Source organism: Parastagonospora nodorum (assembly GCF_000146915.1).
Source record: "Parastagonospora nodorum SN15 chromosome Unknown scaffold_9, whole genome shotgun sequence".
Classification (NCBI taxonomy): domain Eukaryota; kingdom Fungi; phylum Ascomycota; class Dothideomycetes; order Pleosporales; family Phaeosphaeriaceae; genus Parastagonospora; species Parastagonospora nodorum.
Window position 1 is genome coordinate 28,550 of NW_001884557.1, and position 21,232 is coordinate 49,781.

A 21,232-nucleotide genomic window follows, 5' to 3' on the forward strand; every position below is an offset into this window, starting at 1 on the left:
CCCTCGCAGAGCACAGGGTACAATGACTCGACAGAACCGCAACGTCGGCGTCAGTGCCTATATTACCATCAGTACATGGATAAAGATTGGGGCCAGAGTCTTGAAGAGGAGCAGGCGGACCTAGCAAGGGGAGCCCAACTAGATGCTACATGGGAAACTGAGGATACCGTCTTTTTTGGATACGAATGTTGATCGCTTCTTGTACGAAGAGCTAGTTGAAATGTACGGCACATCTGTGGACACTAGCGACCTCGAGTCTTTCGCTCGGCAAATCGAAATCGCTGACTACATCCTCCATAAACATGACTCTTGGAGGCACACTTCCGGTCAGAACAAGTCGAATATGACGGTAATGGCTTTCCGCGACGAACTCAATCAAAAAGGCTTGGAAGACTCACAGGAAGGGCACGGCGAAGACCTCGCTTTACGCGTAGGTCTCAGAGAGAAAGATGTCATCTCCGAGCCTAGAACGATTAGTGTGGAGCAAACTGAGCACATCAACATAAATGGCTCAGTATTCCATTCGACAAACAATTACAAATCGCTATCGGTCGCAGGTAAAAGGCGCGCACGCAAACAGCGATTGAAACGTTCCATGGGAGCTGAAGAAAAACACAAAGCAACGCTGTGCCGACAAACCAATGTTCCACACGATCTCCGACAATGGCGCAACAAAAGATACAAGCGGGGAACAGATCCCTATAACACATGCCACACATGCTGGCAGCTGTTCGCGTGCGGCCACAACCATCACACACTATGTTACATCTGCGACACCGCCTGGGATCAGAAACAATTGTTGAAATGCCCACTACATCAGCTACGGCGAAACGCCCTTTTGAAGCCAGAAACCTTCATCTTGTTCCCCCCGGGACCATGCAGCATATGTCGCGACGCCAAATCGATGAATGCGCGGTATCGGTTGCGCAGACTATGCAATCTACCGACCCATATCAGGCAGTGGATGATGAATGCTGACCTCCTACATCTACAGGACTTGCTGGAGCTTGATGTTGATTATGATTTCGAATTAACTTTGGAAGATGGGCTCATCAGAAGTTTCGGAGTTGATGAGGATGAGCTAGAGAAACCCCTTTGGGATGAACTAGATGAATGGCAGCTGCTAGTAGATGACTATAGAGACTTTCGAAGGAGATCGAGGTGACATCAAACTACTTATATCAGAATCGAGGTCTTCTAGGGTATATAATGAGGAAGATTGAAATTGGTGGAAGAGGTGAGACTGTATCGAATCAGCAATGAATATTTGTCTAGAGGTCTATGTTCCTCGAACAGTCTCTTCTTTGCGCCTGTCTGACTGATCAATGACCATCTTATCGCCCTAGTGTGGCATCAGGCTAGTCGAATCAGAAGACACACCACGGCTTGCATCAAAATCCCAGAAACGGCTTTTGCCGCTCAGATTGGGGGTTTTGTGCATAAGCAAACGCCCGACTGCGCCGCAGTCTCAAGGATGGCGCTAAACCGAATGACTACTCAGAACCTCACAACTCCATTCATCACCACAGTTTCTCAACGTCCTGCTAATCATGGATATACGTCTTGGGCAGCTGCGTCCGCTAATCGAGCAACTCTTTGAGCTCAGCGGCTCACCGGGCATGTCCCTCGGTGTGCTACATCACGACACCCCGATTTACACTGCTCATTTTGGCCGGCGACGAGCATCCCAAGCGCCCCCTCCGGATGATGACACGCTCTACAATGTCGCTTCCATGACCAAACGTATGACCGCAGGCGTCGTCTCGAATCTCGTCGAGCAAGGTCTACTAGGCTGGGACGTGCCCATACGGCACTACTTGCCCGAATTCAGCGAGAGAAAAGACGACGTCGGACACCATGCAACAGTGACAGATCTGCTGGCCAACAGAACCGGGCTATCTGCGCAAAACACGTTTTGGGGTACCATGTTTGAAGACATTCTTACTAAGCGGGACGATGTTCCCAAACTGGCCTGCCATATCCCAGCGTTCGGCGAATTTGGCAAGACGTTTGTATACTCGGCTTGGGGATATGCGCTTGTCACGTCTGTCATTGAGCGAGTGACGGGCGAACCATTTAGCACCTGCGTGGCGAAATACATCTTTGAGCCGCTGGGCATGAACCGCAGCACACTCAATCTTCCAGCCGTCGACAATGCAGTTTACAAACACTGGGTGGGCCTTGATGGCGTCGCGCACGAGTTTCCCTGGTCCGAATATCGCGGTTGGTCCGATGACACTGGATTCGGTGGCGCGGTCGGTGGACGCAGCTCAACCAGTGAGCTTTTAGTCATGTATCAATCACTACTACATGCGTATGACCACCAGAGAAGAAATGACGTCGACTGTACTCCCGGTTCGCCATTCAAATATGCTCGTAAAATACTCTCTCCTCACGTTGGCGTGGGCAACGCCTCTGCAGAGAAGCAGGGCTATTGTCTCGGGACCTACCGAACAGAACTCCCCGGAAACCTATCCTTCGCGAGCTACAACTCGATACTTTTGGGGAAGAAGAGCAATCGGCTGTTTGGAAGTGCACATGCTGGTCGGGCGATATTTCATCAAGTGGCAAACTTCACAGGCTACACTGGGTCCATACTACTGGACCCGCAGTCCCAATCTGCCGTTTTTGTTCTGGCAAACTCACTGCCCCTGTTCGACATTTCAGGCATTGTCGGACAAGTCCTTCTTGGCACTCTTCTGGGAGAGATTGATCAGACACACTATCTTGATCTGGCCAAGTCGGTAAAGAGAGCCAATATGCTCGTATACGATGCATACGCCTCTGGACTTGCGTCGAAGAAGACCGATATCAACCCATCATTCCCACTCAAGAACTACCAAGGAGACTACAGCAACGCTACGAATAGCATGTGCTATTCAGTCCACGTCCACGATAACCGTCACCTACGAATCTCCGCCAAGGGTCCGCACCTCACAAACTACATACTAGAGCACAGCGGGGGAAACACGTTCTTTCTAGCGCCAAACCGCCAACTGGAGCTATCACAGAGCATGTGGCCATTCACATCGCCCAAGACACGCATCTTCACATTCAATGTTAGCGATGGTGACGTCTTGAGTTTTACGTGGCATCATGACCCGACGCCGGGGAGCAAGCCGGAGACGTTTTCACGGTGGACCGGAGAGTTGCAGGCGAAGCTATAGTTGTCAGCTTCAAGATTGCAGAGAATAGTCCCTTCACAATAGAAGAGCATTGGCAACGCTTTGCATCGATGCGTTGCAAGCACACTTGAGTGTTTGATATCAATTTTTTTCACCTTTTGCGTATACAGGATAAGCAGTCCTGCAAGGCAAGCACGTACAAGCTACATATACCTTCACCTTGGCCAAATAATGCAGATTAGTGAAACGCTCACATGTCGTCCCTGGCTACTCCAAGGACCTGTAAACAGCCGAGCGGATCTTAACATGCTGATTGCGACGACACTAGAGTATGTGAAGCTTGATCCATTGCGCCTTGGCTACACAAAGTTTAGCTATCACTCTAGACCATTGTAGCAGTCTTACTGCATTGTTCATATCCAACTTGATTTGCAACACGAGAGCCAGGGCGATAGAAATGAATCAATGAATCAATGAATTTCAAAACCGGGTATAAATATGTCAGTCAGAGCTGTATGTGCCCCATTTTGGAAAGACCCAAAGGCTCCAGCAGATGCCAACGCCGTTACAATGCCATGTACCCAGATTCGAACAACGCATTACACAATATCCATGGTCGGTAGAAACGTCCATCTCTCAAATCTCAATGTCAACACCCATGTCCATGCTAGCGATAATGTCATCGTCCATCTTGGGCTTTCGGAAAGTCGGCAGGCCCTTGCGCTCCGACTTCTTCTTGTCAGCCTGGGGTTTCGGCGTCGATGCGCGTGATGAGCCGTCGCCGTCGAAGAGGGCATCGACTTCCAAGGTCTGCTTCTTGGCCACAGCCTCGGCTTGTGCCTTCTTGGCCTCTTCCTCTGCCTTCCGCCGCGCAGCTTCCCTGCGCTGCTCAATCTTCTTCTCACGCTGCTGGTCTTGCAAAGTCTTCTTGACTCGCTCGGCCTCGTTGATGCGCGTCTTGCGGTTCAGTTCGGCGACACGAGCGGCAGCGGCTTCCGACTGTGTAGCTATCCGGGGCTGACTGTCCGAGTTTTGGCGTTGCAGGAGATGAGCAAACTTCTTCGTCTTGGCAATGCGAGCGGATATGTCGGCGTCGGTCCAGTGGTGGTTCTGGAGACCCATGAGGTCATTGTACTTGCGCTGAAGATATGACTGAGTGGGGAGCTTGGAGTTGTTCTCGGTCAAAGATGCCTTGTAGATGTCGAGGTCTTGTTCGGTGAAGCGCTGATTTGACATGAACTGGAATGAGTAGTCTTTCTTGACCGAACCATGCTGCGCAATGGCGTACTGGTCGGTAGCAATACGCTTTCCATTCTTGCCCTCGAAGACGTAGGGTTTGCCAGTGGAGAAGCCTAAAGATTATTAGTTAGATCGCGACGAGATTCTAAAAAGTACTTACCCTTGATTTGCGCCATCTTGTAAAGCGTCCTCCGCTGCGAGTCCTGACCCACGCCAAGTCGTGCAAAGGTTCCAGTCATGGCGTCTTCGAATCCAGGGTGGAAGCACACCTCGGAGAAGAAACCGCGGCCAACGCGAACAGACTCGATATCACGGAGCGAAGCAGGCTGGTCTTCGCGTGCCTTCTCTGCTGGTCGCTCATCCCATTCGACATCGCTGTCGCCGTCCGCGTCGTTGTCAGTTCCCGCGCCTCTGTCACCAGAGCTCGACCGTCGGCGGCTGCGGCGATCATCCTGGCGTTGTCGTTGCTGGCCACGCTGCTCGCGCTCACGCTTGTACGCCTCGAGCTTGTCATTCTTTCGCGGCTGGACCTTGGGTCGGCTACTCTTGTGCATGGCATCGTCGGGCTCGTCCGAGTCAGCCTTGCGCTTCCTGCTGTTGTTGTCTTGCGCAGCGCGCCTGGCTAAGTCGGCTCTGAACTGCGCCCGTTGTGCCTCTTCTGCGCGCTGGCCGAGAATCTCTTCGCGCTCTAGTTGGGACATGCCCATAATGTGTCGCTTGTCCGCCTCGTCAATGTACTTGCCATCCAGGGGGTAAGGCACGTCGGCTGATCGCTCTGGAACGTCATCGTCGCGGTCCGAGTCCGACTCGTCCATGGCATCTGATCCTAGCGAGTTTGGCGATGACGCTGCGGGCGATGAGCTGCGTGGGGTCAGCTTCATGTTGCACGAGGAGTCGAGCGCGTGGTTGAGGAGTTTCGCGTAGTCGGGGTTGGTTGAGGGTCGATGGAGAAAGGTAGAGCGGGGGAGGGAGGGGCAGTAAAGGTGTATAGGTGAGAGAGAGAGGCTACTCACGCTTCACCCTCCTCAATGTCCGCCTCTTCGTCGCCGCCAGCGAGGGCGAAAAGCTCATCGTCAATGTCACCCGTCGACATAATGAAACAAGTTGTAGATGAAAGCGCCGGTCTCTCTGGTAATTTCGATGGGGATAATGCGGAAACAGGGTCGCAAAGTCGAAGGCGAAGTGAAATGGCGCGTTTTGGGGGTGAGAAGAGAAGAACGTGGGAGCGCTGAAGACGGGGAAACGTCGATTCTAAAAGGCGGGCACGGACCAGTACGCGTCTGGCGGGCGGACCACTTTAAGTCGCTAGCGCGGTCGAGGTCAATGACCGCATTGATAGAACATTTGTTTCCTTTTATCATTCATCCGACTCGAACAAACGCACGCTCTACACCGTTCACCACTCTTGAGAAAGAGAACATGGCTTCCAAGATCCTATGCACACGTTCATTGGCTCGAACAATACCACGCCGCGCACATCACCTCGTCCTCGACTCGTGCGCCCCAAGTACCAAATGCGCATTACGCTCACGCCGACACCAAAGCACATCCCCACAAACCTCGCATACACCACCCCCACCCGCAACCTCCAACACGCCCATCTCCCCCTCCTCACCACAAGTCTCCCAAGATGCATCCTCCCAAACCTCCAAGCCCATCCGCCCCCTCTCCCGCGAACAACGCGCCTTCCTCTCCTCCGCCCTGCGCGTAAACCAAACCGGCGAACTCGCCGCTATCCTCATCTACGCCGCGCAAAACCCCGTCATCGTGCGGTCGCACCCGCACCTCCGGCCCTTGATGAAGCACATGTACGACCAAGAAGCGGGCCACTACAAGTACTTCAACGAAGTGCTAAGCAAGCACCGAATACGCCCGACAGCCATGACGCCCGTGTGGACCGCCGCGGCGAGTTTTCTCGGGTGGAGCACGGCGGTGCTGGGGCGTGAGGCGGCAATGGCCTGTACAGAAGCTGTCGAGACGGAGATTGGGACGCATTATAATGAGCAGGTGAGGGTGTTGTTGGATTGGGCGAGGAAGTGTGAGGAACGTGGGGAGAGTTTGGGGCCAGAGTTGGAGGCGTTGATGGGGCAGATGAGGAGGATTAGGGATGAGGAGCTGGAGCATTTGGATCATGCAGTGGAGAATGATGCGAAGCAGGCGAAGCCGTATGAGTTGTTGACTGAGGTGATACGAGGGGGGTGTAGGGGGGCGATTTGGGTTAGTGAGAGGGTATAGAGTATTCATGTGTATAGTAGAACTTTGTAAACTTGTATGATGACGATAATGGTATATGGCAAAGCCGACTGGCGCTGCATGATGCCTCTGGCATTCTATATCCAGAATGAATGCCCATTCAAAATGATATACATCGCTAAACCCGCAACACGTAAAGAAAGATCGAACTACTCAAAACCACCGGTCATATCACCCAAGACGCTTCTCATACCATGTTTCCTCCCTGCGCTGACCTTTTTCCTTAGTGCCTCCTTCCTCTTGCTATCCTTCTTCTCCAGCAATTGCCTCCTCTCCGCCTCTCTTGCTTGGGCGTGAATGTTGCTCTTGCCAGTTCCGCCACGACGGACGGATTCCGAGGGCACGCCTCCTTTGGTCGATCTCTGGGAATCTGATGACGCGGATAGATTGGATGTAGCCTGGCGGATGAGAGAAGGGATCCGGAATCCGGGGGCATTACTTGATCGCGACGGAGCGTGGAAAGCTAGGTTGCCGCCGTCTGGCGCAGCCTCTGAAATGGTAGATGTGCGAGACATTGTCAGACGATCAACAATGGGCTTACGAGAAGCGACATTGGGTGCCGGGGATTCGTCGTCGTCGTCCGACTCGGAGAATTGCGAATCTGGCACGATGATGCGCGGATCGTCGAGCAATTCAGACACAGAATTCTGAACGTCTGCAAGCGTGATTGGTTTGCGTAGGAGATTGTCCGACGCAGCAGTGCGACGAAGATTTGGCGGTGGTCGATTCTCTTTTTGTGAATCAGATGGTGACTTGCGCTTGAGCGGGTTGTCCGATCCCGAGGGATTCCCAGCGTCAAGTGTCTGCGAGTCGGGAATGGCTACGTCGTCCATCGCTTGGCCCTCTTTTGATCCATCATCTTGAGACTGGCTCTCCGTGTTGCCACCGAGGTCTGCGGGCATGTTGAGAAACTCGTATTCGCCCTCGTCTGCAAAGTCTGCCAAAGTGTGGAAGAAGGCTTGCTTCTTTTGGTCTTTGGCAATGTTGCCAATGCGCTCGTCAGCCAGCAAAGCCCGATTCATCTTCTGGAATTCAGCGCGCTTCTTGCGGAGACGCAAGTCTTCTTCGTCTTCCGAATCCGACATGTCAAAGTCATCACGACCACCAGCACGCCTGCGAAGACCTCCGTTCATGACATTCTTGTAGAGCTCGTTGATGTTCTTTTCGTCTTCCTTTTTCGCCTTATCACTGCGTCGTGTTAGTCATCACATTCGCTTGCATACTTAGACAGGGACTTACGCAAAAAAGGCGGCAATTTGCCGCTCATCAACATCAACCTCGCCGTGTTCAATCATATTCTTCGTATCTTCGTCTTCATCTCCACTGTCGTCGTCACTTGCACCTCCAAGTCCGGCGTATTCATCCTCGGATTCCTCGGCTTGGTCCATGACGGCCCCTTTGGCGAGACTGGTCTTCTTGTCAAAGTCGTCCATGGCCTTTTGCTTCTTGGCACCCTTTTGCAGCTTGGCAAATGCATCTCGGCGAGGCTTTGGTGGAAGCTGAATGTCGTCGTCTTCGCTCATATCCGCTACAAGGTCCTCTTCAACGTCTGAAAGTTCAACAGCCGCATCACGAAGCCCACGTTGCAGCTTGCCCTTTTTCTGTTTGATGGGAGATTCAGAGATGCTCATCATGATAGTGTCCACGGTCGAAGGCGGCGGCATGACGCCAGCTGGCGAGCGTGAAAAGGAAAAGCCGGCATCTTGTGTGGGCTCGGGAAAGTCTTCGATCTGTGTGCGCGAAAAAGCTGGTGAAGTGTTGACTATCTGGCTGATACCAAGGCTAAATTGTGTATCCGGGCCTGATTGAGATTCCTTTTGCTGTGAAATTATTGATTGGCTGTTGGGTATCACAAAATCTGAAGCCTGGCTAAAGTTGGCACCTGGCTGGGTCTCGGGTAGGCTTCGTAAAAAGTCCAAAGAATCTTGCTCTGGTTCAGCAACAACAGACTGAGAGCCAGATTCCAGATCTGCCATGGTGCCGGCAAACATTTGGGTAAGACCGAGGCCAGCATCGGCGTTGCCAAAACCAAAAACAGCCATTGCATCGTCTTGCGTCGCTTGCTGTGTGGGAGAGGCGGGCATGGGTACATCGTTGTCGCTCTCGTCTTCGTCATCCACGATGATGTTTCGTGCTCGGGTCGTCGTCCGCTGGCGCGCAGGCACGCTAATGACGTCCTCGTCCATGTCGGCATCCTCGTCCTGGTTTTGCTCTTGGGCGGCTGATTCGTCGTCTTGGTCCTCTTCGGCCTCGTCAGCAATCAACTCGTCGCCTTCATCCTCGGAACCTGAAAGTTCAAGCTCGACCTCCTCGTTTTCAGCTTCTGCCTCGGGCTCGTCGGCATTCTCTTCACCACTTCCTACATAGTCGTCGTCAGACTCGTCGCTGGATGGCAGATCATCGATGGTTTCGCCATTGGCTTTTGCTTCCTTTCTTTCAGCCTTGGCAAGCTTGAGGTCTTCCTGCCTCTGCTTTTCGAATTGGGCAACCATGTCTTCAATGGCCATTTGGTTCTTTTCTCGCTCTTCCTCGGTCTCAATGTGAATACCTCGTCGCCTCAAATCCTCGATCTTTTCGGCGCGTTCATTGTTCGCCTGCTCACGAGCCTTTTGCGCAAGCAACAGCTTCATCTGGTTGAGGCTTATTGACTTGGGACCCTTGCGCGATGAGTCATTTGACGCGGTCTTTTGAGCCAAATGGCGAAGGTGGTGCAATGATGAAGATTCTTGCTGTTTCTTGACAGGTATGCGATCAAAGACAGGAAATCTAGCTTTTGGCTGCACGACCTGCAGTTCATCCTCGGAGTCGGAAAGCTCAACCATAGGGTGATCAACCTCAGCATTCAAAACCGTGGTTGGCTTGGTTTCCTTCATCCAGGGATGCAGCGGAAGGTGTTGGAATTCTGGCGCTCGTCCTTTGCCCTTGTCTAATGTCGTGGGTGGGGAAGATGGCTCCTTGGCTTGTATTGCGTCTGTGGTTGGTGTATTCTCCTTGGCCTGCGATTTTTCCTGTTCTGGTGGGCTGTCCTCAACTTGATTCACTTCAGCATCCGAAGACGCCAGGGCCGAGCTGGCGTCTGGAGTGGGTAAACCATCAGCGGGTGTTCCAGCGTTGGGAGCGTTGTACGCAAAGCGGCTAAAGAGGTGGTCCAAGCCATACTTCTTCTTTGTCTTGGCCTGATGTGTGAGCTGCATGTTGCGGCTGATTCTCTGCTGATCACGGGCCATGAGCTCCATTGCCTTCTTTCCAGCTTTGCGAGTGGGTTTTGCCTGTTGTGTAAGGCGTCGGCCGCTTTCGCCATCTGATTCGCTCCCCGAGCCTTGGTTGGCTTGCCGCCTCGAGCTTTTTGCAGACTTCTGTTGTTCCTGCTTATTTGCCAATCTCTCTGCTCGTATGCGCTGTACGCGTGCCTGCAAATCAGCATTATGCGAGTGTGTGGCTGATTCGTCCGAGTCGGATCCGACGAACAATGTGGTTCGTGACTTATGGGGCGTTGCGTTGGGGGTAACAAAGAGCCCAGGCGACGAGCGCCGTGACCGTACACTAGCAGCTGGCGAGGCTGGCCGACTTATGCTCTTTGCTTTTCTGACGGCGGGCCTGCGGGTGTTGACTGGCATTTCGTCTTCATCGTCGGTGCTGACCACTAGAGCAACAACACGCGCTTCATCCTGTGCGTTACCCGATTCCAGTGTCTCCTTTGTGGCTTTGCTAGCAGCCAGTCGCTTCTTCATGCGCTCATAGGCCGCGTCGTTGTCATCCTTGTCCTCGTCTTCCTCGGCTGGCGGAGATTGTGGTTGCGAGCCGTCCAACTTTTTGAGCGGCTTCCGTGTAGTTGCGTCGCGGTCGGATTCCGAGGCGTCATCTTCAGACTCTGCACTGCTGTCTGATGATCCTGCAGCTGGTTTCCGGAGAGCTGCCAATAGTCCGACGCGTGGTTTCGCGGACGCGTCGAGCGTGCGCGTGGGCTGCTCGACTGCCATTGTAATGTCCGAGTCTGCCATGGACGTTTTCGTCGTGTCTTGGCTTTGAAATGATGTGGATAGTGCAGCAAAAGGATACCACAGTGTCGGGGCGGTGGTTCAGTGGTTGCTCTTTGAATGTGGCCCTCGTTGGCCGACGCGTGGAGAAGAAGTCACGCGGAGCACTACCAATTGGCAGGTAGAAATCTCAAAAAGGCGTAGTAGCGGTGCCGAGAGTAGACAATGTCAGAAAGAAGTGAGCAGCTACGACGACGACGCAATACTGGATACTGAATGTCCGTGGCGGGGATTCACGTCTGAGCTTGAGTTTTGGAAAGGTGCGACCACGCGACGCGTCAAACCGCGCTTTGCTCAAATAGGGAAGACTAGTGGAACGCGTCAAAATTCGTAGCCGCTCTACTCACGATATAAGCTGATTTAGACGCATTCTTCCTATGACCTTCAGCGAGCCTGAATGTACACGCAGCTACGAGATACTCTCCTGAGGTTTGTCGAGATCTTTAAATATATACAAGGCACTTCACCTCTTCTCGTTGGAAACGGCGCGCAGGAATCTTGACCACACCTGGTGGGTGTCATAACCATTTATTTTCACACAGTCGCCTACACGTTTCAATTTCATAATGAGCGCACTCACCTAAGTTGATGACTTGAACAGTTCGTTAGCTATGCACTAACAGCACAATCCTTGCGGCCCCATTTTGCCCTACTCTACTTTCACTCTGTCCTGCAGGTTCCCAACTACGATGGAAAGTGAATGGTGCATTCTATGACCTGAAGCTATACACCGAATTAAGCTTCAATTGCAACGGCAAGGCAGGTCCTGTGTATGGGTTCGGCGATTTCGATCAATGGGCTGCTACCTGTTGCACTCAGGTAGATTTTTAACGAACTATACAACGTGTAGTACGCAGCTGGAGAATCGCGTGGCAATGTGCCGATGAAGATCCAGGCAATGACAATGATCAGGAACAGAGGTTGGTCGTCTTCGAGTTGTCCTATCGCGCTGCTTCCTTCACGCCTCACTTCCCTTGGGCTCTCCGCACAATCGAGCTTTGACACTGCTCCTTGATAATTGATAATGGCAAACCATCAAGGCTTTATTGACGGAGTTTTAGTTTGGAGGCATAAATCTTGAAACTTTTGGATGCGCAAGCTGCTTCTTACGACGACATTGTCCATTACTACTACACGCCCTCGATGCCCAAGGTAGCGAGCCCAATTCAACTTTAGCAGGATTTCCACGCTTCAGGTCGGCATTCTTCGGTCGTTCGGTTACAGCGCAGAGCCAGCGTTACATGGCCAACCTTCTTCCAACTTTCTTCCCCGGACATCAGAGCCGAGATTCCCACACGGTCCCACTCCGGTGAAAGTCGCGTTCACACATCTCAACAGTCTCATTTCCCGCCCGTTGTTGTTTACCCGAGTTAATCCAAAATTGACTCTGCCGATCTTAACCCCACTGGCGATATTCTCCGATGTGACGGGAACACCCTGGATAACTGGCACATCGCTGCGTCAGCCACTCCGATAACTCCAACTACCTCCAACTCTGAAGCATTCTCAGAATTTTATTCTTCCAGTCTTGTCTCTAAGCGACAATGCCACGAACGACTCTCTGGATTCAATGCAAAGGAAATATGCTGATTGATCAGACGATATGCTCTCAATTGCATCTCATGCTCATCGTGGAATTAGGACTGGCTGACCGAACATGTATACGAATTCAAGTCTCCACTCCATGCAAGGTCCTGCCCTTCGCTTTGACAGCTCGTAGGTAATATACTTGATCATCTAGATCAAATGTTTACGCCAGCCCATTCTTGGATTATGTACACAGAACACGTCACAAAGCCTCGTCGTCATGGTAGGCCTTTTGTGCAGCCCAATTTTCCTTTCGGCGGCCTTTCTAGACAGTCACATCTGGATCTCGTGACATCTTGCAATCTCCGGAGCATGTTTGCTCTCAATTATGCGTCAGCTCACGTGCCCTGAAACAAGATCTACTGTGGTAGTAGGCATAAGTAGTAGAGTGAGTCAGGAGGCAGAGATCAGAAATTGCACTAGCTAAACTAAGTTTAGATAAATAATATATTTTAATACTTTGTATAGTAGCCTTTAGCCTCTATTATAGCCTAGCACTTCTCTCTTATACTAATTACTAAGAACTGCAGGTATTCTAGTATAATAGAATTCTAAGCCTCTTATATAATTATATATAGCTAATTATAGCTCTGCTATCTATCTGCAGGTAGATCTAGGTAGTTCTGCTTAATCTAGTTCTTTATCTTATTCTAAACTACCTTAATAAAGTTAAGATTTAGTAAAAAAGCTAGCTAAGAGATAGCTTTAACCTCTCTATCTTATAGCTCTTTATATATAGATATAGCTATATAAGCTAGAGCTCTATCTTATATAAAAATAAAGCCTAAATTTATTCTTATCTATTCTTTAATAATAAGCATAATCTTCTTATAATAATATAACTAGTTAATTAAACTCTACTTCTTCTCTTAAAAGATATATAGACTTTTCTTACTACTATTAAAGTAAGCCTAGAATATCTAGCCTCTCTTTCTTAGTACTTTATCTACTAAGTAAGTATTATCTAGACTCTTACTAGATAAATAAGTAACCTAGACTTACCTATAGCGCTCTCTAGTAACTTAAGTTTTATTACTCTAGAGTATATAGTTCTATTGCTTAAGAGTCTAGCTAATATAAGCCTATGCTTACGCTAGCTAAGCTCTTTAATTTACTTTAGAAAGAGATAGCTTTACTAAAGCTATTTATTAGCTATAGCTAGCAGAACGTAGAGCGTAGTAAATTATATACTTAGATACTCTTTAGTAAGAGTAAAAGTAGTTTAAGAGAGTAAGATAGCTTATCTAGTAAGTACTTCTACTCTAATAGATAAAAAGAATAAGCTCTTCTTTCTACTTTTAGCTTAGTAGTAAGAGTCTACCTAACCTTCTTCTTAGAGTAATCTACGTAGAGAGAGAGTACTTAACTTAGTATCTTAATATCTTAAGTTAATTAGAGATAAAGCTCTATATATAGCTAGCGTTATAGAGAGTATATATTTAAAGCCTCTAATTATAGATAAGATAAGTATAGTATAGAGAGATAGCTAGTATCTCTATAGCTACTTAGTAAGGAGAGAAGTTGCTAGAGTTTAAAGGTTAAGAATAGAGTATTATGCTAGGTAATAGGCTAGCAAATAAAAAGTCTAATTATTATTAGTAAGATATTAGTTATATTACTTAAGTAGAAGCAAGAAAACTAAGTAAATAGATATTATTTTAAACTATTTACTGCTATAAAGAAGCTTTTTTCTAGGCTACTAAGTATTATTTTCTATCTATAAACTCTATATTTTCTAGTTATAAAGAGTTATATCTAAGCTAAAAAGACTTAAGTAAGATTAATAATTAGGTTCTTAAGAAACTAAATATAGGCTTTCTAATGTATAATCTTAGTCTAAATTACCTTAGTAATATTCTTCTTAGTCTTCTTAATAGTATAAATAGAGTTAATAAAGAGCTCTAGAGCACTACGCTTATAGAATTTAGAGAGTATACTAGAACTATTAAAGAGCGCTAAAAGAGTTAAAAAGAATTAAAAAAGACTAGAAAAAAAGTAGAATACTAACTATTAATAAGGCTATAGCGCTTAGATTCTATAAGATAATAGTTAGAATAAGCCTCTTTAGCCTTATTGCTAATAGAGATATAAGCTAAGAATTTACTATTCTTTTTCTTATAATAAGCGCACTTAAGCTTATTTATCTTACTAACTAGATAGATAAAGATACTTTCTATCTTAGTAATATTAGCTAAAATATTAGTTATAGTCTAAAAAAGATAAGAAAAAGAGCTCTTATAGATAATCTTAGAGATAGAAAGAGTATTCTTATAGTACTTAAAGACTCTCTTAATAAGCAGTTTAAGGAAGTTTTAGATTCTTTTTAACTAGTTTTTAACTGCCTAAATAATACTCTTAAGATTTTCTCTAGGCTTTAGTAGAGTAGTTTTAGCTACTTTAGCTTTAATTCTAGCGTAGTTTTTAGCTTTCTTAGAAGTTATTTTAAGCAGCTTAGAGATGTTTTTAGAGGTAAGAGTAGCTATTTTTAGATAGTTTTAAAGATAAAAAGAATAGTATAGAGGCTAGTTTAGAGCAAAAATAAGTAGAAAATAGGTAGATTCTACTAAGAAAAGAGTTAGTAAAGCTAAAAAAAGATAAATAAATATTAGCTAAAAAAAGAGAGTAGAAGATAAATAAAAAGTAAAAAAGATAAAAGAAATTAAATTTTAAGTAAGTAGAAGTAGTAAGAAATAGTAGCAGGCGTAAAATAAGTAAATAATATACTAAGTAAATAGTAAGTAAGTAGAAGATAGAGAAAAAGAGATAGAGAAGAGCTTTAAGAGAGTTTATATAGTTATACTAGTTGCTAGCATAGCTTATATAAACGCAGTAGTAACGCAGAAGATACTAGAGATACTTAAATATAGAGATAAAGATAAGTTTTTTTATCTAGAGTAGTAACGTAGTAGTATATATTAATAATGTAGAAGTAATATATATATATATATATATAGCTAAATAGTAGAAAAGAAACTTTAAAATATAAGATAAAGAAAAATAAGAGAGAAAAATCTAAGAAATAGAAGTATAGAGTAAGATCTTATTATAAATAATATTTTAAACTATTCTACTAGACGTACTAGAATATTCTAGAAGTAAAAGTAGAATAGAAAGGCCTTAAAGAGTTATTACGCATAATAAAGCAACGTATAAATAGCTATAAGTAAATACTTATAGCTAAAAATTAATACTAATAGTAAAGAGAGACTACTCTTAAGACTTATTAATAGTTAAAGCAAAGAATAAATAGACTAAAAATTAAAGATAAGAGATAATAAAAGAGAGCTCTTTCTTAGTAAAGGTAAGCTTAATATAAGAAAGAAGCTATAACTATTCTATAAACTCTCTACTAAGAATCTTAGCTTATATAACTTAATAGCTAATATAAGTAATAGATAGATAAGTACTATTATAGAGCCTATTTTTAGAATAAAGGTTCTATAAAAGTATAATAATAGACCTAACTTTAAGAGAAAGCTTTACTAGTAGTAAGCTTAGAACTGCAAAGAACTATAAAAGCTTAGAAAGAAGATAGTTAATACTGCTATTCTTACTAAAATTAGCAGAATTAGAGCTTAAAAGCTTAGTTATCTTATCTAGTATAAGCTTAAAGATATGCTTATTAAGTATATTAACTATATTATTATAGATAGTAAGTATAGTATGTCTAGTAAGAGCCTAATTATCTATTATAGTAGCTTTAAGAAGGTTTTAGAGATAAATATAACTAAGAAAGTTCTTTTTAGAGTAGAAAACCTTAATTTAAGGCAGTAACTCTATATTACTATCTATTTCTAGCCTAGTAAGAGACTAAGTCTACTTTATAAAGCGCTAATTTGCCTTATCTTAATAAATATATATATTTTAATAAAGATAAAGAATTATAAGTAGCTATAAGATACTTAATTACTAACGTAGTTTATAAGTAAGCTAGCTACCTAACTAAGCTAGCTACTAATCTCTACTAAAACGCCTGCGCAGCAATAATGCGTAATATCTTAATAATACTAAGCTTAAAAGACTTATACTAAAGCAGATATATAGCTTACTATCTCTAATATTAATTCTAACTAAATCTAAAGTAAATAATGCGCTATAGCTATCTATAACGTCTCTTAAAGTACTATCTAAGACTATTATATAGAGTGCTACTCTTAACGTAACTATAAGCTAAATATAAAGCGCCTTATAAAACTAAAAGAGAAAGTAATTATAAAGCATATACTTAAGTATTCTATATATAGTCTACTTATCTTAAAGGCTAATATGCGAGATATAGCTAATAGACTGCTTAGAGAGCGCGCTAGTAAGCTTATTAGTAAGAACTAGGTTAATAACTTTATTAAGCATACTTCTAAGCTATAAATATACTAGAGCTATCTATATAATTACTAGTAAGCTATCTATAAGAACCTAGTAATTATCTAGCTCTAGTTTGCACTAGTTTAGAGTATAAAGAAGAAGTATAGAGTTGCAGATAAGAATATATATAACTTTAATAAGTCTAGCTTCTTAATAGGCAAGATATTCTCTTAGCTTATAGTAATAGAGTTTAGAGAAGCCTAAGAAAGCAAAGAAGCTCTAGCCTAGTAATTATAAGTAAGTTACGCTAGTATAAAGCGTTAGCGTAATAGAGAAAATAATTCTACTCTTCTTTATCTTTATAGATAAAGTTCTTATCTTAAACTAGTTCTATAACCTTCTGCATAACTAGGTTATCTAAGTTAGCTCTACTAGCTAGATAAATAATAATCTAGCGCTTATCTAGCTTAAATACTTTAACTCTTATATATATTCTATTAGAGTATATAGGCTACTTATTATTAATAGCTATAAGAGCTATTATATAGTAGAATTCTAGAAATGCTGCAAGAAGAAGAAGATTATTACTCTCTATATACCTATACACTTATTCTATCTACTGCAGCTACTTAATATTATCTATTTCTTACTATTAAAGTGCGCATATAGTAATAGTATCTTAGCCTTAGCACGCAGTTATATCTACTATATTAATAAAGAAATCTTTCTACTAGCCTTTAAAGCTATGTTTAAGAAGACTTTTATAGTAGAGAATATTTATATAGAGTTTTAAGGCGCTAGATTAGCTCTATATAATCTAGAAATAGTATTATTAAAGCTTAACGTACGCCTCTATACTCTACTATTAACTACTATTAAGAATAGTGCCTAGCAGATAAAGATACTATATAATATCTATAAGATAGAGGCGTAGAGTATACTTATTTAATAGAGAGTATAAAACTGCGTAAGTTCTATAGTAAAGTTAATAGATAAAAAAATTGCGTAGCTAAGTAAAGGCGCTTAGTAGATAGCGCATAATATAGTATTAATATAGAAAGAAATAAGCTACTTTTAAGATACTATAGAAGTAATAATAAAGCATAAGGCGCATAAATAATAATATATATAAGTAGAGAAGACCTTAATAGTTAGTAAGGTATTAGACTTAATTACTATAATAGTAGAGAACTATTATAATAATAGTAATAAACTATTAAAGAGAATATGCGCAGAGAAGCGCTACAGCACTTATAGCGAGACTAGATATAATATATATACCTATAAAGTAGAGATAAAAGATGCAAAAGATAGTAACGCTTCTAATAAATAATATATTTATATTTATAGTATATAAATTTATTATAGTATTGCGCTACGTTACTGCGTAGGCATTTTAGTAGAGATTAGTAGCTAGCTTAGTTAAGTAGCTAGCTTACTTATAAACTATATTATAGATAAGCATCTATAATATTAAGCTGCTAGCCTTTCTTAATAATAGAGAGAATTTAGGCAAAGTCTCTGCCTATAACTAGAAGTAAACTACTAAATTTAAGATATAAAGCACTAGTAAATATTCTATAGTATTTAATAGATAGCCTTAAAGTAGTATTTATATTGCATAGAGACTTTATCTTATATAATAAGGATAGCTCTTTGTAGTAGCTTACTTAGATCTAAGTTTCTAGCAATAGAGTAAGTAAAATTATTATAGATATTAATAGAAATCTAAAAATAAGAGTAGGTAGTTCTTCTATTAGATAATAATATAGATACTATACTAGAAGATGCTATGTAAAGGATAATTTCTCTCTAAAAATAATAGTAAGTATATAATATACGCTATAAAAAGGTCTTGCCTATTTCTATAGAGCTCTAAATAAAGAAATAGGCACTAGCTAAGTTATTCTAAATACTATTAATAATAGTATTAAAGACTATATACTAATTATTATTAAGCCTCTAGTATAAATTAATATATTCTCTCTCTAGTTCTATAGTATTATAGTTTAGTTCTGCTTAGATAAGCTTATTTACTACTTTCTAACCTTACTAATACTATACTATAGGTAGTCTAAAGTTAGAAAGCTTTCTGCTAGCATTCTTTAGAAGCTTCTATAGAAAGTAAAGACTATAATTAAGATAAGCATTAGCTATTATGCTAGTAGTAGCACTAATAGCAGCTATATAAACTTAGAGATTATTATAAAGATCTATTTTAAAAGTTTTCTATATTATTATAGAGTCTATAATAAGCCTATAGAGAAAAGAAATAATAAAAAAAGACTATAACGCAGAGCTAGTCTAGAAAATAACTGCTTTTTTAAAGAAAGTAACCTAGTTACTATTATTTTCTAGCAGGCTCTAAGTAGCAGCAGCAGCCTAGAAAGTAGAAAATACTTAATTATTAAAGGTATAAATACTTTTAAAGCTAGTTAAGCTCTTAATAATAGTTAAGAGTAGATAAAGGTAGAATCTCTCTCTCTAAGTAGAACTATAATACGCTATATAGCTAATAGTAGGCTTTTGCTAATAGAGAGACTAAGTTTTTAAACTCTTACTAAAGATAAAATAGCATAGAAAGTCTTAATAGAGCATAGTATAGCCTATAGAAAACTACTAATTAAAGTTAAAGAATGCTATAAGAGTAGTAGCAAACTAATCTAAATGCTTATTTATCTCTAACTTAGTATCTTTATCTTAAAAGATAATAAACTGCTAATTTAGAAAGTAAATTACTAGAGAAGTAATAGAAAGAGTCTTATTATATACTTTATAGCTAAAAATATGCTAAATAGCCTTAGAAGAGCTTACGTAACGTTCTAAAAGATACTAAGTAACCTTATTATCTACTAAAATATTAAAAATAGCTCTATTAGTGCTCTTATATATATATTTATAAACGTATTTAATAGCATAAATAGTACTATAAACCTTAATATTAATATAAGCAGTATATTTCTAGAGTAGAGAAGAGTAGTATAGAATAATCTAGCTATTATTAATAACGAAATCTCTCTATTTAAGATAAATAGTATATTATATACTATTATTTCAGCGCTAATATTATAGGTAACTATCTATAGAGATAATAGTAGAAGTATAAAATAGCTTAGAAAAGCCTTTTAAATACTTTTTAGATAAACTATAACTCTATTCTACTATATAAGGAGCATTAAAGTATTCTTCTTCTCTATAAGATCTATAGACTATAAACTTTAGAATAATAGTAGTTAAAACGCTGTTAGAGTTATTCTTAGAGATAGGTAACTCTATATAGATATAGCTATTAATATAATTCGCATTAGTAAAGGCTATATAGGTTAGTATAGGCAGGAAAAAGAGTAGGTAAATATAGAAAAAGCTATATTTCTAATACTTAATAGTATAAATATATCTAAGTTAGGCGCTAAAGTATATTTTTAGGTTCTTTAGAAACTTCTAAACCTTTAGATAGAATATCTAAGTAATAAGATTAGGCTAATTAATACTAGTTTCTTCTTAGCTAAGCTTCTATTAAATCTTAAGCTAATAAGAAGTAGTAGTAAAGGTAAGAAATAGAGTTAAGTAGCTAAAATCTTAGTATATAGCTATAGAGTTATAGTAACAGTTTGTCGCAGTATTCAATACACGAGAATAGTAAAGTACTAATCTACGTAACTAAGCTAACTAAGCTTAGGAAGTAGACTAACGTTTCTCTATAATCTGTTTAGTATATTTAAGCTAGCTCTTCTAATATATTAGAAGAGCAGTAATTAATACAATCTTTTCTCTTAAGTTTGCTTAGCTATAACACAGTTCTATATAAATCTTTAGCAGCCTAAATAAGTTACTAGAAGAATAATCTAATAACCTATTAGGCTTTGCTTATAGTTCTAGTTTAAAAGAGCCATCTATAACTTTCTAATAAAGCTCTATATACTAATATCTTCTAGGTTATAATAGATAAAATTTAAGCTTATTTTACTTAATAAAGAGCCTTATATATTAATAACTTACTGCTAAAAGAGCTAGAAAATAGCAAAAAGAGACTATTCTTTAACTCTAGATAAGTATAAAGATAGAATTAATAATACTTTTTCTATATTAACCTAACTCTTATAAGCACTCTATATTAATTAAGAACCTCTATTATTATTAACTAACCTCTACTACTCTTAGAGAATATAAGAATATAGTGCAGAGGCATATAGTCTAGCTAATAAGCTTTAATAGTATATAATATAGTACTATCTTAAGTAGTAAGAATAATAGAGCGCTCTATTTTAGATGCTTAAGAGTCTTAAAAGATTAAACTAACTTTCTTAGCAATCTAAACGTTCTCTATCTAATAGTTACTATCTATTTTAAGAGTAATAATAAAGTTATTCTAGAGAATAATATGCTAATTAACTATAGCTTTAGTGAAGACGCTACTATATAGTCTTATAGATAGTAATATAAGAGTTAGAAAGCTTATAAAGCATAATATTTAGATTAGAAAGAGTATCTTAGCGCAGTATAGAGTTTCTATTACTCTATAAATAGTCTGCATACTGACTTATTATAGAAGTATAACTAGGCGTAAGTAGCAATTTAGCTTTTATAAAGCTTCTCTACTCCCCTAGTTTAGTAGTACACAGCATGTATAGATAGTAAATACCTAAATACTATAGCCTTCTCCTTACTGCTCTAGAGGTATAATCTAAT

At 41.7% G+C, this 21,232-nt stretch overlaps 7 protein-coding genes across 7 annotated transcripts; 4 read left to right on the forward strand and 3 right to left on the reverse strand.

Annotated features, from left to right (window-relative positions):
• Positions 1 to 22: 22 nt before the first annotated feature.
• On the forward strand, positions 23 to 192 carry SNOG_06113 (hypothetical protein; the record flags this gene model as incomplete). The annotated part of the gene is made up of 2 exons (XM_001796445.1): positions 23 to 49; positions 73 to 192. 2 exons carry the CDS (start codon positions 23 to 25, stop codon positions 190 to 192), a joined length of 147 nt encoding a protein of 48 aa, XP_001796497.1.
• Positions 193 to 220: 28 nt separating this feature from the next.
• Positions 221 to 587, forward strand: SNOG_06114 (hypothetical protein; the record flags this gene model as incomplete). The annotated part of the gene is made up of 2 exons (XM_001796446.1): positions 221 to 514; positions 558 to 587. 2 exons carry the CDS (start codon positions 221 to 223, stop codon positions 585 to 587), a joined length of 324 nt encoding a protein of 107 aa, XP_001796498.1.
• A 963-nt stretch (positions 588 to 1,550) lies between these two features.
• SNOG_06115 (hypothetical protein) lies at positions 1,551 to 3,167 on the forward strand (the record flags this gene model as incomplete). Its single annotated transcript, XM_001796447.1, has 2 exons — positions 1,551 to 2,277; positions 2,581 to 3,167. The coding sequence occupies 2 exons, from the start codon at positions 1,551 to 1,553 to the stop codon at positions 3,165 to 3,167; spliced, it is 1,314 nt and encodes a 437-aa protein (XP_001796499.1).
• Positions 3,168 to 3,584: 417 nt separating this feature from the next.
• Positions 3,585 to 5,457, reverse strand: SNOG_06116 (hypothetical protein; the record flags this gene model as incomplete). The annotated part of the gene is made up of 3 exons (XM_001796448.1): positions 3,585 to 4,477; positions 4,525 to 5,225; positions 5,378 to 5,457. The coding sequence occupies 3 exons, from the start codon at positions 5,455 to 5,457 to the stop codon at positions 3,762 to 3,764; spliced, it is 1,497 nt and encodes a 498-aa protein (XP_001796500.1). The 3' UTR covers positions 3,585 to 3,761.
• A 326-nt stretch (positions 5,458 to 5,783) lies between these two features.
• Positions 5,784 to 6,709, forward strand: SNOG_06117 (hypothetical protein; the record flags this gene model as incomplete). Its single annotated transcript, XM_001796449.1, has 2 exons — positions 5,784 to 6,581; positions 6,620 to 6,709. The coding sequence occupies 2 exons, from the start codon at positions 5,784 to 5,786 to the stop codon at positions 6,707 to 6,709; spliced, it is 888 nt and encodes a 295-aa protein (XP_001796501.1).
• A 57-nt stretch (positions 6,710 to 6,766) lies between these two features.
• Positions 6,767 to 10,597, reverse strand: SNOG_06118 (hypothetical protein; the record flags this gene model as incomplete). The annotated part of the gene is made up of 3 exons (XM_001796450.1): positions 6,767 to 7,805; positions 7,857 to 10,027; positions 10,160 to 10,597. 3 exons carry the CDS (start codon positions 10,595 to 10,597, stop codon positions 6,767 to 6,769), a joined length of 3,648 nt encoding a protein of 1,215 aa, XP_001796502.1.
• A 500-nt stretch (positions 10,598 to 11,097) lies between these two features.
• SNOG_06119 (hypothetical protein) lies at positions 11,098 to 11,297 on the reverse strand (the record flags this gene model as incomplete). The annotated part of the gene is made up of 3 exons (XM_001796451.1): positions 11,098 to 11,162; positions 11,235 to 11,246; positions 11,276 to 11,297. 3 exons carry the CDS (start codon positions 11,295 to 11,297, stop codon positions 11,098 to 11,100), a joined length of 99 nt encoding a protein of 32 aa, XP_001796503.1.
• Between the last annotated feature and the right edge of the window lie 9,935 nt (positions 11,298 to 21,232).